This window comes from Archocentrus centrarchus, chromosome 10 (genome assembly GCF_007364275.1).
Source record: "Archocentrus centrarchus isolate MPI-CPG fArcCen1 chromosome 10, fArcCen1, whole genome shotgun sequence".
NCBI classification, from domain to species: domain Eukaryota; kingdom Metazoa; phylum Chordata; class Actinopteri; order Cichliformes; family Cichlidae; genus Archocentrus; species Archocentrus centrarchus.
In genome coordinates, this window is record NC_044355.1 from 24161504 (window position 1) to 24179358 (window position 17855).

At 42.0% G+C, this 17855-nt stretch overlaps 1 protein-coding gene across 2 annotated transcripts in view; it reads right to left on the minus strand.

The window, feature by feature from the left end:
- LOC115787289 (connector enhancer of kinase suppressor of ras 2) overlaps positions 1-17855 on the minus strand; it is a 63229-nt gene that overhangs the window by 4119 nt on the left and 41255 nt on the right. The window contains exons 10-22 of one of the 2 annotated variants that reach the window (XM_030739917.1): positions 17506-17633; positions 17184-17395; positions 14215-14301; positions 13257-13465; positions 9130-9167; positions 8985-9027; positions 6165-6213; positions 5788-5960; positions 4336-4409; positions 4139-4210; positions 2155-2225; positions 1931-2031; positions 641-1394 (exon numbers count right to left, since the gene is read on the minus strand). In XM_030739917.1, coding sequence (XP_030595777.1) covers positions 641-1394; positions 1931-2031; positions 2155-2225; positions 4139-4210; positions 4336-4409; positions 5788-5960; positions 6165-6213; positions 8985-9027; positions 9130-9167; positions 13257-13465; positions 14215-14301; positions 17184-17395; positions 17506-17633 — 2011 coding nt within the window. The remainder of the gene's footprint in view (positions 1-640; positions 1395-1930; positions 2032-2154; positions 2226-4138; positions 4211-4335; positions 4410-5787; positions 5961-6164; positions 6214-8984; positions 9028-9129; positions 9168-13256; positions 13466-14214; positions 14302-17183; positions 17396-17505; positions 17634-17855) is intronic. The other variant, XM_030739918.1, reaches the window with a different exon arrangement.

Consider the following 17855-nt stretch of genomic DNA (forward strand, 5'->3'; position numbering starts at 1 on the left):
TTTATGCTTTTGTGTTAAGCCTATGCCATAGGTATGATGTAACTGCAAACCCTTTAAAAAAACCCTACGCCATAGACTAATATGCACCTCCCTAGAAATGTAACTACACATGACATCAGCGCAGCTCGCACAGGTATAAATGCTGGCAAATGGAGTTGGACACTTGTGTGCAGTTGTGGTCAGAAGTTGACATCCACTCATTGTGGGCATGAACGTCGTGGTTATTCTGGGCTTTTAATGATTTCTTTGAGCTGTTCTTTTCCCAGGATGCTACGATTGTACAGCGTACATCTTTAATGACTTAAAAAAAAACAAGAACTGGGTGCACAAGTTTGAATTTATTTGGATTTTCTGTAATCCACGCAAGGTTCAAAATATACAATGAGGGCCAAATATATACATACTGATATTTGCTGTACAATCATTCCACCCTGGAACAACAACAGTTTAAAGGAATCATTAAAAGCCCAAAATGACCACGACATTGAAATCACATTTAATTCTAGGGGAATTACTCCCTTTAGTCACAGGCCGTATTATTAAGTGCTACCTTGTGATTATTTTAAATTAAATATATGATCTACATCCTTCATCTAACCGATACAACACTAGAAAAATATGAGCCTTGTAACGTTCTTACCCTCCTCACCCTCAAGCATATCTGCGGCCTGCTCCTCTGCCTCCTCATCTTCACTCCTCTCCTCCATATGAGCAGAGGTGTGTAACAGCTTTCCTGGCATCGGGTCTCTGTTCCTGGGCAGACTCTGGCTCCGCTGCTTGTGGGAGCGTCTGTGCGTGTGGCTGTGTGTGTATGGCCCCCGCTCCAGAGGGAAGGGCCCGTCCCGTTCTCTGTCCCTCTCTGCGGCGTGGTGTCTCCGTACGGGCAGCGTGGCCTGCCTGCGTCTCTCTGGGGACATGCCTTGTCTGCCCAGCCCTCCGTAGAATCCCATTTCTCCAGCCATGCTCCCCATTAAGCCGCCATACTCACTCTCCCCTGGCGCTGTCTGGAGGAAGTGCAGCCCTGCGCTGGTCAGAGGCGTCTCAATGAGGTCCTGCCAGGAGCGGCGTTCACGATGGGAGGAGCGGCAGCCAGATGAGTGGGTACTGGTGCTCCCTGTGCCCGTGCCCATGCCCATCCCATCTCCACGCTGGTCCTCGGCTGAGGAGTGGGAGTGTGTGGACTCGCTGGAGAAATGTCGACCGTGCTTAGGCTCAGGGAAGGGGCTAGAAGAATTAACCTGTGGAGGGAGAGGGGAGGTGGAAGAGACCATCTGTGGAGGAATGGGGGAGGTGGAGGCACTCATTGGTGGAGGGAGTGGGGATGGAGTGGAGCGCATGAGGCTCATGGAGCTCACTGAACGGGGCAACTGGTCATAACTGTGAAGGAGGTTAACCTGAACGGAGCAAGGGTAAGAGAAGTGAGCAGGGATAGATAAAAGGGGTGAAGAGTGATAGGCGAGCACAGATACAAGGAAAGAGTGACCCGCAAAACGAGGAGAAGGAGAAGGTGTGCAAGGGTGGAGAGAGGACAGGAGAAGAACGGAGAGGGAAGTGTGAAGGACAGAAAGAGACCAACAGATGAGAGTAAAAAAGCAATGAGATGGCAGAAGAGTAACTCCGAGAATGACTGATGTGTGTGTTGTGTGGCTTAGTTAAGATATTAATGACACTGGTGCCACTGGATGTAATAAGCACTGGCCATGTCGCCACCTAGAGGTCAGATTGAGTACATGTACTGGCAGCCGAACACAGAGAAGCGATGGTCTTGGCTGCTTACAAAACCCGTTAGGCTCACACTCTGATGTTTTATTAATGCTGAGAGCTCTGGTCTATGCAGATCTGAAAACTGTGGGGCTTTTAAGAATAAAATATTCTATCAGAATGAAACATTGCAAAGGAGATGCAGAGTGTAGTTGAGTGCGTTACTTACTGATGGTGTGCGATGGTAAGTATCACAGAGGGATGAGGGTCCCTCCTGTTTGAGTGTCATGGAGCCATCGACCTCATCTTGATCACTCTCGCTCCAGTAATCTGGCAAGAAGATGAATACATGCGCACACACACACACACACACAAAAACAATGTCAGTAATTCATGCAAAAAAAAAAAAAAAAGTCAGAGTGAATCGTTTCTAGTCTCGTCAATCCATCTCACCTTCATCGGGGCGAGGCACCTTATCATCTGGTGTGTATCCGATAGCAGCTAGCCCCAGCCGGTTCATCCACCTATAGTAAACAAGGAAATTTAAAGGTGATTAACAAAAATAAGGTGAAGCAAGGCATCACAGGATAGATGAGAATATGTGTAGACAGGATGATGAGAAGGAAGGCTGGGTTATACTTGGTAAATGGTAAGTGATGAATAAAAAAAACTTTCCCTCTAAATAATTTAAGTTGTTTCTCTTAACAGCTGATGTCTGTCTAACTGACTCTATTGGCCCAATGAGGGGAGAACGGCTTTGAGATAATAAGTGAGACGGATGCAGAAAGAGAGACAGACAAGAGAGAGAAAGGACCGTTCGCTCTGAATAGTGAGTCTCAGATGCCGTCCTGCCTCCACACTTCCTTCTGTCTGTCTCCATACAGATCCCAGCTCACCCCACGTCTCTCTACAGTCACCTAATAACAAAGTCGTGACTAAGAATAGAGTCCCCGACTTTACAAGAACAGGAAAGCTGTCGAGCTCTACAGCAAGGAGCACCTCCAACAGGAAGTGACATGTGCATTACATTTTTTTTTTTAATGAAAAGACCAAGAAGCAACCTCCGGGGGTGAAAAATGAAAAAAAAAAAAAATGCAGTTACTTGAATGGCCACTTGAGACGTCCTCCTAAAGCAAATAAATCTTCATTAAGTTCCATGTTAAAAATTTTACAGCACAAATAAAATTCTTTACAGTCTGTACAAAATAAAATGTTTTTGGTCTTTATGGCTTATTTCCCCTCTCGTGACAGCTTAAGAGTGGCCAGTTTTTATATAACTCACCTGATTGTTTACTTTATCCGCTTAACCGTGTAAAGCCTGAACCATAAAATAACTGCCAGAAAAAGAGTTTTTTGTTTATTGAACCGTCTGACAAATAAATAATCCTTGAATTAAATATCAATTTGCATGTAGGAGTTGTAATTTGTATCATTTTTTTTGCTACATCTGTCATTTTTGCACAATTTATTGTACATAGTATAGGATCCCAATGTTATAGAAATAAACCTATTATATATTATAACCTCAGCTAAAAATAGTTCCTCAAAATTCAATATTTTTCCTCTTGCTTGATAAAAACTGTAGTGCCAAGCTGTATTTAACCCTTATTATGATATACACTATGTTTAATGTATACTTTGGGATAATCAGTCCGGTGTTATTAGGAAACAGATTTTCTATTGATGGGATTTTATCGTTGCTAGTTTTCAGTGTTAGTTTAATCCTGATTAGGTGTGAATGTGGGCGTGAATAGTTGTCTGTGTCTCTCTGTGTTAGCCCTGCGACAGGCTGGCCACCTGTCCAGGGTGCACCCGGCCTCTCACCCCATGACAGCTGGGATAGGCTCCAGCTGCCCTCCAACCTTGAACTATATTTGGGGTGAAGGTAGATGGATGGAAATTTCCGAGGGAAACAGGAACCTTTTAGAACTACCACGAAGAACCAGGATCTAAATTTAGCTTCACTGTAAGTGCTGCAAAACGCTAACACCCACCTTTTCACACATAACGCCCGAGAAAATGTGCGAAACAACAGTTTCACGCAGGAACTCTGCAGATGAAGTATGGAAGTCAAATATAGCTGATTAATTACTCTCTCCCAATTATCTCCCCATGTCATTGAGGAGAGGTGTGGATAATTAGTGCTCATCAGATAGCACTCCTACAAATCTCTACAATCTAAGTCTCACAAACACACATATGACCCCCACACACACACACACATATACACAAGAGCATTTAACAAAAGAGGGCCAAGTTCATGCCTTATTCATGCTCAGCGTTGTGTTGGTGGGCTGTTGCCTGTGTAAACTTGATTTACTCCATTAAAATATTCATTAAAGGACACGTGACGTCCCCCGTCTCTGACGTTTGTCCACATTGAAAGAAAAAACACACACACACACATTGAGAGACTTACACATTCGCAGTAACTCACCTGTTCATTTCCTCAAGACAATCTGTGGCGAAGAAGAAGCTCTTGATTTTCGGATGACAGGCTTTGAAGGCACTGCAGTCGTCCAGGGAGAAAAAGGACTGATTAGCGTTTTTGCGTATGCGCACAAGGTTTGCGCGCGCTCCCGGCGTGTGGGTGAGCGCAAATGTGCTTGATTAGTAATTTCTGGCGACACTCACAATTTCCGTCTGCACTCTATGGCTCGGTCTATTCTGAACTCGGGGAGGCTGATGAAGCCCTCAGCCTTCTCATCCTGCAGGCAGAGACAGATGGAGAGTGGTGGTACATCATCAACACACGGAACAAAATGTCATGCATACCAATTTTATTTGGGATAGTAATACTGTAGTCAAGCATATGAAAACAACATATGTTGTCTACATTGGCTGGGATAAAGTCCTTTTCCCACTTAACATTAAAAAGATAAGCTATGCCTATCTTAGCCAGAACACTAAGATAAAATCATCTGCATAAATCAACTCATTTACTATTTTTTTTTTCTAGATGAGGTTTGTTTTTTGTTTTTTTTACTGCGAAAACACCAGACATGTGTAACGAACAATTTTTATAACTTAAAATGCAAACTTAAGCTGTAATTTTCAAAAACTTAGGTGCAAATTTAGTAAACAACAAAGTTATAGACAACTATTGACATTAAAATGCAGGCAATGCCTCAGCCACACTATTCACAGAACAATCAGGCATCACAATAAGATGCCACACAAATTATTTGTGCCACTCCAGAGGGGCCCATCGCAGGCCTGACACATCCAGGTGTGTCACTCCTCCCGTTGTACACCTGTACCTGAGTCTTACTTTGGTGGCTTTTTGGCTAGCATTTGCCTTGTCCACAATTAAACAACACACTAAACGCACTACACTACACACTCCAGATGTCACAAATCTCTCAAATTTCAAAAATTGCTACATCAGTCCCACAACTTTCACCTGTTGCTCTCTAGGGTCTACCGAGAAATATCCGATGAGTGTCAGCCGGAGAGGCTTACGTCAACTTTGAACTGAGCTTCAGCTGTGATAAAACAGCACGGACAGACAGACCGTCCACAGCTATCACCTCACAAATCGCTTGTCCGTGTCAGAGCTATTCCTGTGGTCTTGATGCACTTCTGGTTCTGCACGCTGTCTCGCTGTGTCACTTGGCTGCTTGTTTGTTAATTAGGATCCCCATTATCACCTTAGCTGGTTTTGTAGCCAAATGACACATCAACACAACAGTCCAAAGACACGTACACAACAACGCAGCAAAATGAAGCATGGGAACATAATTTGGGCGCAAATGGAGCCTCATAAATAAGAACAAAACAAAACAAAAAAAAAGATGTAAACCCGAACAGAAAATGATTTGTTAAACACTACATTAATACTCTGCAACACTCACGCTTACATGCTGTTAATAACACCTCGTGTGGTGTTTTTGTTTTTATTCAAAATTCTAATCTGGTATCTAATTTGAAAGACAGCCATTATGGTCATTTTTATGTCACAATTTATCTGCTTGAGACTATTTTCCTCTATATGCACCTCTATATCTAGCTGGTGTTCACTAGTTTTGGCAATAATATTGTGTAAAAAGCACATCAGAATGGACACGCTTAAATGGGATGCCTTACATTTTGGTTGGTGTACCAGTAGAGACACGACTCTTTGAGGATAAACCAGTACTTCCTCCATTTTTGGGTGAAGTAGCCTTTAGCGTCCTTCTTTTTCCATAGCCAGCCCTCACAGTCGCCATGGCCCAGGTCCTTACAGGAGATTCTCCTTCGACTGGCACTGGTGAGGGAACCTAGTGAGGGGGAGAAGAAAGACCCAGAATCCTGAAAGTCTGATAAAGAAAATAAGTTAGCATGTAATGGTGTAAGTTGCTAAGGTGGGTGTAAGTTGCTAAGGTTAACAAATTCAATCCAAATGTTACGACTCTTTTGTGGCATACATTCATTATTGCAGTGTGAAGATCCTACACAGGAAGATAAAGGAGAAAAATACCTACCTTTACTTCTCTTTTTGGTTTTCGTTCTTAGAGAGGTGTAATGGAAAGACTAGATGGGGAGAAAAGAAAGACATTAGCTGAGAAAAAACTTGATGGTGCGAAAGTCTGTGGGCATGTAACTGGTCTGTAACACACAGCAAAGCAGCTGGCTCACTTCACAATGTTTAACTGATTTTTACATTTCGTCAGGCAGACACCAAAGAGGATTACAGGCACAGGGCAATCACAATGCTAAAACTACTAGAGAGCAGGAAGTGACCTACAATCTGTAATAACCTGTGTGCCAAAGAGATCAGGGCTGTTCCTTTTTAGGCTTTTATTAATTTAATAAAATACAACCCCTACTCCAAAAAAGTTTAAATTCTGCATAAAATGTAAATAAAAAGAGAACACAATGATTTACAAATCTCATAAACCCATACTTTATTTACAATCCAACATAGAAAACATGTCAACTGTTTCAACATGTTTATAAAAAATGCTGTCTCATTTTGAATTTGATGGCTGCAACACATCTCAAAAAAGTTGGAACGGGGGCAGCAAAAGGCTGGAAAAGTAAGCGGTACTGAAAAGAAACAGCTGGGGGGGACATTTTGCTAATTAAACTAATTAGGTTAACTGGCAGCAGGTCAGTAACAATCTGCAGAAAACTGTGTCTACAAATTGTGTTTGGAGATAATGTTCTTCAAGACTTTCGAATATCTCATTATCTACAGTCTATAATACCATCAAAAGATTTAGAGAATCTGGAGAAATCTCTGTGTGCAAGGGACAAGGCTGAGAATCAATACTGGCTGCCTGTGATCTTCATTAAAAATGCACTGAGGCAAAATGGAAAACTGTTCTGTGGTCAAACAAATCAAACTTTGAAATTCTTTTTGGAAAACACGGACGCTGCATCCCCTGGACTAAAGAGGAGAGGGACCATCCGGCTTGTTATCAGCACTCAGTTCAAAAGCCTGCCTCTCTGAAGGTATGGGGGAACAACATCAGTGCTGAAAGGTCTATACAGGTTTTAAAGCAACATGTGCTCCCATCTAGATGGCATCTTTTTCAGGGAATGCCTTGCATATTTCAGCAAGATAATGCTAACTGCAGCTATTATAGCAGCATGGTTTCACAGTACAAGACTCTGAACCGGCGTGCCTGCAGTGCAGACATTTCACCAACTGAAAACAAAAAATATGATAAAGAAGACCCAGGAATGTTGAGCAGGTAGAATCGTCTATCAGACACGACTGGGACAACACTCCTCCCCCCAAAAAGTCCAGCAGCTGGTCTCCTCATTTCCCAAACAGGGATGTTACACAGTGGTAAACGTGGCCCAGTCCCAACGTTTTGAGATGTGTTGCTGCCATCATATTCAAAGAGAGCTAATATTTTGCTTAAAATGGTACATTTTCTCAGTTTAAACAATAGAGCACATCCGTGTTCTGCTGTGAATAAAATATGGGTTCATGAAGTTTGCAGATCCCTTAACCTTTTGTTGGATTTGGGGTTGTACATCAGAAGTAGATATTTATCACACTTTATTAAAAACGCACACCTGATGGGAACAACCCTCTGATTTTCTGTGTTGACAGTAATGTGTCTTCTCTTTTAAATCAAGTTGCTAGCATGACATTTTGCTCAGCAATGCCTGCTTTGAGCAGGTCCTACACAGCAATATCTAAACCAGTAAACAAAAGCATCCACATAGATTATATCAGCCCACATGGGGCTGTATTGCATAAAACACCTACTCAGGTGTATGCATTTAAGTGTGCCCCTTATAGCTTAAGATTGTAACCTTTCATTTGAGAGCATGAAAATGTTTTATTTCTTCGTTGTGACTCAGATTTAGAAAACCTGAGAGGCAATTTGTGGTGTAGGACAGAATATTTGACATAAATCAGACAGCCACAACAACAATCATCTAACACAGCAATTATAAAGATCATCAGTCCAGGCTTTTAAAGTGCATGCTAATAGCTGTAAACCATGATTTGCATGGAGTAAAATGCTAATCTTTTATATATCTATGCCCCCCCCCCCCCGCCCAAGTATGACACCAAACTCTCCGTGGCTACTGCAGCTAACTGAATTATTGCCTTGAGAATAAATGAGTTTTCTGCTCTTTTGGTTCTGATTCTTGGGTACCTGCACCTCTGACCAGAAGGCAGTGGCTCAAACTCTGAAGCTCAGAGGAGTCAGGATTTATCCATGCAGACCTTTGTCTGCCTTCTCAGTCAGGCTAGTCAGGTATAGGTGTTTAAGGTCAGCCTGCTGCTCCCAAATGATTTTTCCACAGGAATATTCCACATGAAACTGCATCTCTAATGTGAGTGGATTTACTGACTATAGGTGTTACCATTAACACTAGCAAAACTGAATGAGCCTACTGGCTTTTTATTTGTCTGTTTACAGTCAAACAAGCTTAGTCACTGCATACTACAACTCAGAGAGAAAAGGCTGGGGCTAATGACTAAGACAGCTCCCTGTGCCACAATAACCTAAATATGGAAACCAATTTAACTTATCCGACTGTTATCTTTTTATTTAATTATCAGAGTGCTCAACTGATTTAATCTCAGGAATCTCTCCTGCTCCTGTCTGGCTGTATGTTCACCGATTAAGACACAATCGATCTCGATGTAACAGCAGATGTGGTTGCTAGGAGATTGTTGATGAAACTGTAGCTTCATTAAAATGGTGCTGGAGTCAGAATCACTGCACTGAAAAGGCGGCGCTGTTTGAAAAATCCCATCAGAACTAATATGAGTTCATAAAGCATCTTAAGAAATACACAGCCAGTCCCCTTAGCACTCTCTTCTCCCCTACCTTCCTCATGGAGGCGGCTCCTGAGCTTCCTGAGCCAGAGTACCTGCAGACAGAACTCAAAGTCACCACAAGCGACTCTCGCAACCTGCCCCACCAATCACAAGCATGCAGTGAAACTGCTAACCAGCCACAGCCACAAACTCACCTGTCTGTTGTGTCTGCCCTCAGTGTGTCTGCACCTCGCTGAAAAAGAAAAAAAAACTCCATTAAATTACCTCTAAAACCCTACATAATCCTGCACAAATATATACTGTACTGTATAAATTCATGAATTAACTAAAGCTATTACACTAGACCTTTAAAAATGGCTTAAGCAGTATTATATGAAGGATAATGTCTGTCACTCTTTTGTCACGCATTGCTCACCTAACTTAATGTTAATGCTCCTTCTTTTGATGATGATAATATAATTTCCTTAATGCTCACAAATGCCTTATATGACAAATTACTTAACTAATAATGCAAACAAATGAACGGCAAGAAAAATGAACACAATGCAATTACTAGACTGTATAATGTGAAGATAACAGCAGAATAAGGCTTTTCAGCTGACGTTCCAAGAGTTATCAGTACTGCATTCCCTTTTATTTTAATTATTTATTTATTTATTTTTACTAAATTGTTTAATGTTGCAGTTGAGTCTCCAGGCAAACTATCTGTGACTGTGACTGTGTGTTAAACGTACTTTAAGAAGTTTGTATTGCAGTAAAAATCAGATTAAGGTAGCACGACAGGCGATTACTTTGATTACACAAACATTATGTAGGAGTAGGTGATGGATAATAGGCACTGATTTGTGAATGACTAGACATGAATAGCCTGAGCTTATTGTGTAATATTATACTACTGTATATTTCTAACTAACTAGGCAGCTCATTCTCTTGACAGTACTTTAAAGATATAACACATTTTGGGTGAACAAAGGCAGCAGAATTTTAGGCAGGGTTTTAAAAGTCTTCCTTTAAAGAAAGAAGACTTATGAATGTTTGACTATATTTGTTCTTGAAGAAGAGGTCAGAGGTCAAATTTTAAATCTTCCTCTATGTTGACAATACACACCACACTTATAAGAGTCATAGTTTCTAAGTTATAAGGCTTTTTTTTGGTACCAAACAACCGCTTGCTCGTGCTAATGGCCACACCTGCTAGCAAACTGTGATGATAGTGATCCGTTCTGCTGGCTAACAGCTGAAATTCTCAGCTTGGCGTGACGGTACCTCTGCCAGGCACAGCACCGGGTGATCAATCACTAGCTGGAACCCTGTTGTTAACATGACTCCACTCTACATTCCTTCTTTTAAAGAATTACAACATTGTGCTAGAAAGTTTTTGCTGTCTCTCCGACAGGTTTGCTTAGGGTTTTTTTTTTTTCATCCTAATGACGCCCTCCTCCTCTTTGAACCTCATATTGAGAGTTCCAGTGAAAAGCTACCAAATACAAGTTAAACTCTCAGAATCAACTCCAGGTCTTTCATCTGCTTAATTTGTTATGGAATAATGAAGGCAGTGCCCAAATTCTTTTGAACCTCTGAAAAAGGAGGCCTGCGTATAAAAATGTGTAATTCCTAAACAGTTAACGCAGTGCTTTTGTAGAAGCCCTTGAATTAAAGCTGAAGGTGTGCACTTCAATTGCATCTTGACCGTGTAGACCGTGGTGTAGAAAGGCAAATTAATGTGTCAGTGTCCAAACAGTTAGGAGCCTAACTGTAACAATTTAGTTACAACTCATTTTAGTTACAACAAGATAACTTTCCTAAAAAAAAAAAATGAGACTACTCGTGCACAGTTTTGGGTTCTCAAGGGATTGTTTGATCCTGAGCCATAGTGTGAAGAGATCATTAGGAGCATTTGTTGCTGGAGAGCAGGGGCTCAGTCAGGGTTTCATTATCTCATAATCCATGCAGGCTTCCAGGAGATTTTGCAGCACAAATACTGTTGCACGTTCCTTTGCTACTACTACACAAGTGCAAAAGATAGAAAAAGATAGGACACATCACAAATCTTCTAAATGCTCACAATTAAGTTTGTGTGACATTTGCCAAACTGTTGCACTGACAGACAAGAATCAGACAGAGGAAATGAGAAAGATGAAACCCACGGTTCGTTTAGGTTTGTATATGCTTGTTAGTGAAGGACAGTATACTTCATGTACCACCGAACAGATATGAGTCACCACCGCGAGGAACACGCAGCTGAGAGGGTCAGAGAGGGCCGGTGTGAGCTAAGCTGTTAGCTAGCCGTGTATGTGTGTGTGTGTTTGCGTGCGTAGTGTTTTAAGCACAGTCTGTCAGTTGCGCTTGTAATTGGTCTAGCTGATGCTGAGTCATACACCTACTCACAGGGATACGTGCTCCTGTGTGTGCACGAGTGTGTGTGTGTTTATTCAGAATAAACTCCTATTTAGACTCAGGCGTGTCTGAGGAGATGGGGATATTAGGATGAGTTAGGATGAGTCGTGAGATGGCTACCCTGCATACAAATGCCCTCCTTGGATGCCTGTTTGCTTGTGTATAGCTGTGTGCGTGTGAGCATGTGTGTACCGACGTGCGCTTGGGAGATACGTATGAGCTATAGAGGGGAGTGCCTCAGTGTCACTGTCTTTCTCATCACTGGTGATGCTGACAGCCATGCAATAACGCTTATCATTCTCACTCTCCTTTGTGTCCTCTACCTGACATGTACACACACTCACACAACCGACAGTACGTGAGACTGTGCAGACACCATGACCTATCCTACAACCCTTCTCAGAGGCCCAAAATGTCTGAACGCAGTCTGTTAAAAGTATGAAATGTTGCCACTAATAATGAGAACAAGCAATTATATTTAATACATATGATCAGTTTTATGATGTGTTATTCACTGATAATAAAGCGTCAGATACACTCAGTGGGTCCTCTGAAGACTTTTCATTTGCATTTTTAATTCTTGTTGTTTATTTTTGTCTTTTAATTTCTTCTTCTTCATCATCTTATTGTCTAATAATTTCCGTACTTCATAACTAATTTCCACCTGTATTTGGTGTCTGACATTAACCGCAGAGGAGAAAGGCTCTGCTAACATAGAGACATTAAAGTTAAAGAATACCGACTTCCTGATGCTATCATTTGTTTTGTTTTTTTTAATATTAAAAAACTTAAAAGGACCAAGGGACAATAAATTGGTCAGTCTTTCAGTGCTTTTTGTTTTCTTAACGCTGTCTTAGGAAAACCTAGCAATACGACCAGTAATTCTTAATGATGATAAACCTTTAAAATTGGGTCTATCAGTAGTTTAGCTTCTAAAAATGACTCAGTAAACTTAAACTGCTGAACACTATAGTCATTTACTGGGAAATATTTAAACTTGCATAATATTATTGAATGAGTGCCCATGAAGACAGTGTCACAGATACAGTTCATGGTACCTAGGGATACAGACTCATTTTTGAAGGCCATCAATGATTAAATGAACCATAAAAAGCTTTGCTGACCCTACAGGTGATGTTTGTTTCTATCATGTACAACCCTATTTCCAAAAAGTGTTGGAAAATGTCTTTGGAAATACAGAATAGCAATAATTTTATAAATATTTAGACCCTACGTTTAACTGAAAATAGAACAAAGACAGCATATCAAGTGCTCAAACTTGTTTGGTTATTTTTTGAACAATATCTTCTCCTCTTGGAGATGATAGAGCAACGTTGGTTTGCAACATCGTGTCACAGCAAGAGGGGCGTGGGTTCAAATCCACTGGCCAGCTGGGGCCTTTCTGTGTGGTGTTTGCACATAGTCTTCTCCTACAGTCTAAAGACATGCATTTAGGGTTAACTGGTGATTGTAAATTGTGACGTGAATGTGAGGGTGAGTGGTTCTATGTCTCTTTGTATTTGTGTGCAACAGACTGGCGACCTGGCCAGGCTTTTTTGGTGTTGCTGCCTCTTGCCCCTTGAAGCTGGGATAGGCTCCAGCATCAATTTTGAAAGGGGAATGTTTATAAGGTAAAATGGGTGACGCTTTGGACTGCAGGTGAGTTTGCCCCCACTGGTCTTTGGATGCACGCTGTTTTAATAGCTGCAAAATGTGTTTTGGTATTGTCTTCCCGTCAAATGGCATTATCTGGATGACAGCATGTGTTGCTCCAAAACTTGGATTTAGGTGCCTTCACAGATGTGCATGCTGTCCATGCCATGTGCAGTAATGCCCCTCATATTTGTGTCCAGATAGTGGTGCGTCTAATTTACGTGTCCTGTATTTAAAGGCAACAATCTTATTTCAAAGCCGTTGTACTTACAGGCAAAGCTTCAGGTGGCTGGTCTAGGCGCAGGGTGGAGGACAGCATGGAGGGGCTGATGGGAAAGCTAGGGCTGCTGGGATTGCGGCTCTTACGTCGTGAACGTCTGGTGGAGTCCCGCCGGCTTTCTCTACCCGGACCCTCGGGTTCTTCCTCGATCACCAGGATCTTGTCATCACTAAGGTAGCGCAGGAGGGAGTTGTCTGAATCTGTATAGAAGAGGAGGGGGATTGGAGGGACATGGACATTAGACGATGGACGGGATCAATAGACTGGATGACAGAAAGAGAAAAACCATTGGGGGGGGGGGGGGTAGACCCCTGTAGACCCTTACAGATAAAAACCCAGCAGAAAGGGATAAAAGTGCCTCAGAGCTGTTGTATCTGATATGGATCCACAGCTGGGGATAGACATATCTGTTGGCAGTGATTATGTTGATTTGGGAGGCACCACAGTAACTAAATCTTGTTGGTCACAGAAAGTTTTATCCAGATAGATAAGGCATCTTACCTAATTTACACTTAAATATTAGAAAACTAAAAAGTTACAGAGCGAACGAGAAGGAGAGGGAGAAGGAGAAGGGCAGAACCCCAACATTAGTATTGTGCTTTAATATTATTCATAGACTCTCTGATGGCAGAGTTGTGGCTCCCCAGCTGAATACAGATCGAGTCTTGCTGCAAAAAGGTGAAGCTGGGCAAAATCGGTAACATGGAAATATCCACATTTCCAGGGCAGCTGTATAAATGCAGTCGCTTTGCATTTATGTTTATTTTTTCACCCTGTCAGATACATACCTGGTAGATATGTATCTTCACACAACCACACCACCATGGATAACCAGAAAATGAGCTGAAATGTGTTGAGCTGAGTATGGAGCAAAGCACCAATCTGAACAGTGTGCGTTATGTGTGTGAGGGCTGTGTGTTAGCATGTACATGTGTTTGTGTGTGTGTACCTCGGCTCCCTCTTTTGCCCATGCTGGGTTCCTTGGCCTCGGCCATCCAGTTATATTCGGGAGGCATGGAAACGGGTCTGAGGTCACCTGGAAGTACCAATCATCAATCAGATAGTCTGCTGTGGGGGAGGGAGTGGGGGTGGGGTGTTGTGGGGGACGCAGTGACTGAGAGACAGCGTGGGGCATTGCTTGTGGGGCGGACAGGTGAGAGCGAAGATGTGTGCAGGTAGTGGGTTCGGCAGACTCTCGGGAGACTTTCGCAGCTTGCAAGGCGATTGTCAAGTAAGGCCCTATAATTAGACTGAATTTATATTTTCTTGTCACTTAATTGCAGCTTTCCTTCATCAAAGCCAGGTGGATGACTGTGTCAGAAATCACAATGTATTTACTATATAGTTACAGTGTTGTGCAAAAGTCTTGAGCCACCCCTTTTTTCTTTCTATTTTGCTTGCAAGGAACCAGAATTTGTTGGAATTTTTAAAGTGGTCTTGCACAATAGTTCTCCAGGCTTTCTGAAGGTCTTTCAAGTTTTTCTTAGTACTTTGGCTGCTTTTTCACTCATTTGTAGTCCAGTACTTATACCTGGTCATTTTCAGAGGAATGTTTTTTTGTTTGTTAATCCACTTGAAACTGACCTATGAATCATTCAGGCATAAATGTAAAAGGCACCTAACTCAAGGGATGGACCAGTGTTGCGTCTATAAATAACAGGCAACTTAGCAAAGAACCCATTTTAAATTGTGCCTTTAGGCATTTTGTTAGTGTTAGGAGTGGTGGTGGGAATCTTGTCACAATGGATGGAATTTTCGACACAGAAAAGTACCATCAGATTTTGATCCACCATGCAATACCATCTGGAAAGCATCAATCAGCACAGATCAGTGTGGCAATGATCCCAAGCACACTTTCAATGCAGTAAAACTGTACCCAGATAGAAAAACAAACACTATCAGTCATGGATTGGCCTCCCAAGAGCCTGGACCTCAACATTATTGAAGCAGTGTGGCATCATCTTAACAGAGAACAGAACAAAAAGCAGCCAACATCCAAAGAAGAGCTTTGAATGTCCTTCAAGAAGCCTGGAGAACTGTTCCTGAAGACTGCTTAAAGAAATGAGAAGAAAGCTGCCTCAGAGAGTTCAGGCTGTGCTGAAGGATGAAGGTGGTCATCCCAGATATTGACTTTCAAGATTATTTAAATTGTACAAACTCTGTTTTTGCCTTATATTCTGTATTTCTGTTTGTAGTTCGCATGTTTCACTAAATCACTGCACTCCCCATTTTCCTAGCAAAATATAAAGAAATAAGGGCTGGCTCAAGACTTTTGCACAGTACTATACTTTACTATATCTTGCTTTTAGAAAGTCCACCATGGAATGAGGAAAGTTGTCCACAACAAGTAGCCTTCTCTACTACTACTTCTGCTGTTTGTTCCACAATGCAATACATCAGCTTTAATAAATTACCAAAATCTCACTTTACTGTTCACTAATGAATCTGTACTTTGCATAGAAATATGAATGAACAAGGGAATGTTTTTGAACACAGCCTAAAGAAGAAACAATTAAGCCATCTTAATTATATTTATCCCAAATAAAATATCTTAGCATCCACTGAATGAAAATCTTGTCCCAAAAGTTGAATCAAAATGCAAAATGTCCTGTAAAGTTCTGGAACTCATTCAATTCATCAACCTGAGAAACCTTTGCAGCTCTGCTCAGGTGGTTTGCATCAAGTTTTACAGTCCAGGTTTATAGCCTTACCCCGGAGGATGAATTCACCTTGCACAGCCTAGTGATTAACAAAAAAAAAAAAAAAACCCAAAACAAATCAAGGAACTCCTGGTTGCACTTTGAAAACTTGTACTCTAATCAAACGCTGCTAATTGGTCTCTGAGCTGTATCACCAGTCACAATTTTCACCTGTGACAATCCCTGATAGAAGGCCAGTTTGAAGCAAAAGTTGATGTTTCCTCTCTGCACAAGTTGAGGTCCATGGTGAAAGCGCAAAGCGCACAGTGCAAAGGGACAGAATAGAACTCCCACCGGGTGATCTTAAAATAGCAGCAGCACTGGAAGTGGTCCAGAGGTGCACATGAAGATGACTTTGAAATGGAAGCTGGTTAAATTCAACATCCTGGAACTACTTACTTTGGTGATCCCCTCACTTTGCCCTTAGAGATACAGAAAATACTAGCATATTCTACTATAGTGGTAGTATCCACACTGGCATTTAAAATAATCTGTTAGCATGTTGACTCTTTTTGACAATAGTGAAATATATATTGTTGCACTTGAATCTGACATTACTTTCCAAAAAGTAATTCTAAATTCTCAATAGAAAATATTAAAATTCCCAAATGTTATCTTTTTTATTTTTTACAGTGGTACTACTGAATCCGTTATTCCTTCAGTCCTGGAGAAAATTTGTGACACTGTTTTGCTAGGCACAAAGCTACACATTAAACATACAAGGATAATTATTCTTGCATATATAAGCACACAGGGAGTAATGTCTAATGTTGTGAAAGGAGGTTGTCAGCTTCATTTAGCTGCTGCTAAAGAGGATACAGAAAAGCAGCCTTCTGATTCAGTTTCCATGACCCTCATCCTGCGTGTCATATAGCAGTCCCTGGATAGACTTGCAGGAGGGTACATTACAGGATGCTTTGGAAGTGATCTGGAACAATGGTGGACACAGGTGGTGGGGCAGACAGGGAGCTGGAGACAGTTTATTTGGATTGACTATTTGGCGTGTGATTTTGTTTGTTTTTGGCACATGTGCATGCCAGAAAATGACACAAGGGAGCAGAGCCATGAAGCAGGTGATGAACAAACATATAAGGAGGAGCTCTGAGAGAATGGTGAAAAGAAAAGGTGAGAGAACTTGTGGAAGAAACCATGACTTTTTTTCTTTTTTGCATCACAAACACATGCCCGGAGCCATTCCTGCTCACACTCATCATCTTACCATGGGTAGGGGTCTTGTCTCGTCGACGAACCCCGGTATTGCGGCCCCTGTCATAGTCAGGTCCCGGCGGTCCATCTCCTTCCAGCAGGGAGAAGTACTGACCGCTGTCCTGGTCCAGGTAGTAACTGATTGCCTCTGAGCCTTTAGAGCCAGACTGGGAGCTAACGCTGTAGCGGCTGATGTCATCACATGACATCAGACCCATCTCCTCTCTGGGGAGAACAGAGCTGTCATCACCACTGTCATCAGCGCACTCATCACTGCTGTATCATAATAATCAATATAATGGTCATCATCAGGCATCTGCTTGTGTGTATCTGACCTGGTGCTATAGAGTCCGGAGACGGGGGAGAGGATGTAGACATCCTGCATGCTGGGGGCATCCATTTTGGACATGCCCAAAGTTCCACCGGGTGTGGGGGAGGTGCTGGTGGGGCTGGTGGGGACCGGCTGAAGAGAGCAAGCAGAGAGAAAGGAGGAGAGAAAGAGTGTTTTTCAGAGTTCTAATTGGAGGATGGTGAGGGATCTCAGTGCACAACCTGCAGTGAGCGAGCATTAGATCTTTCCCTGCCTCACAGTAAAACAAACAAGCACACAGTTTACGGTCTTACAAGGGAATGGAGCCTTTTATTTGTGATATCCTGCTTGCACTGCACCTGGCGTTTGTTTTAA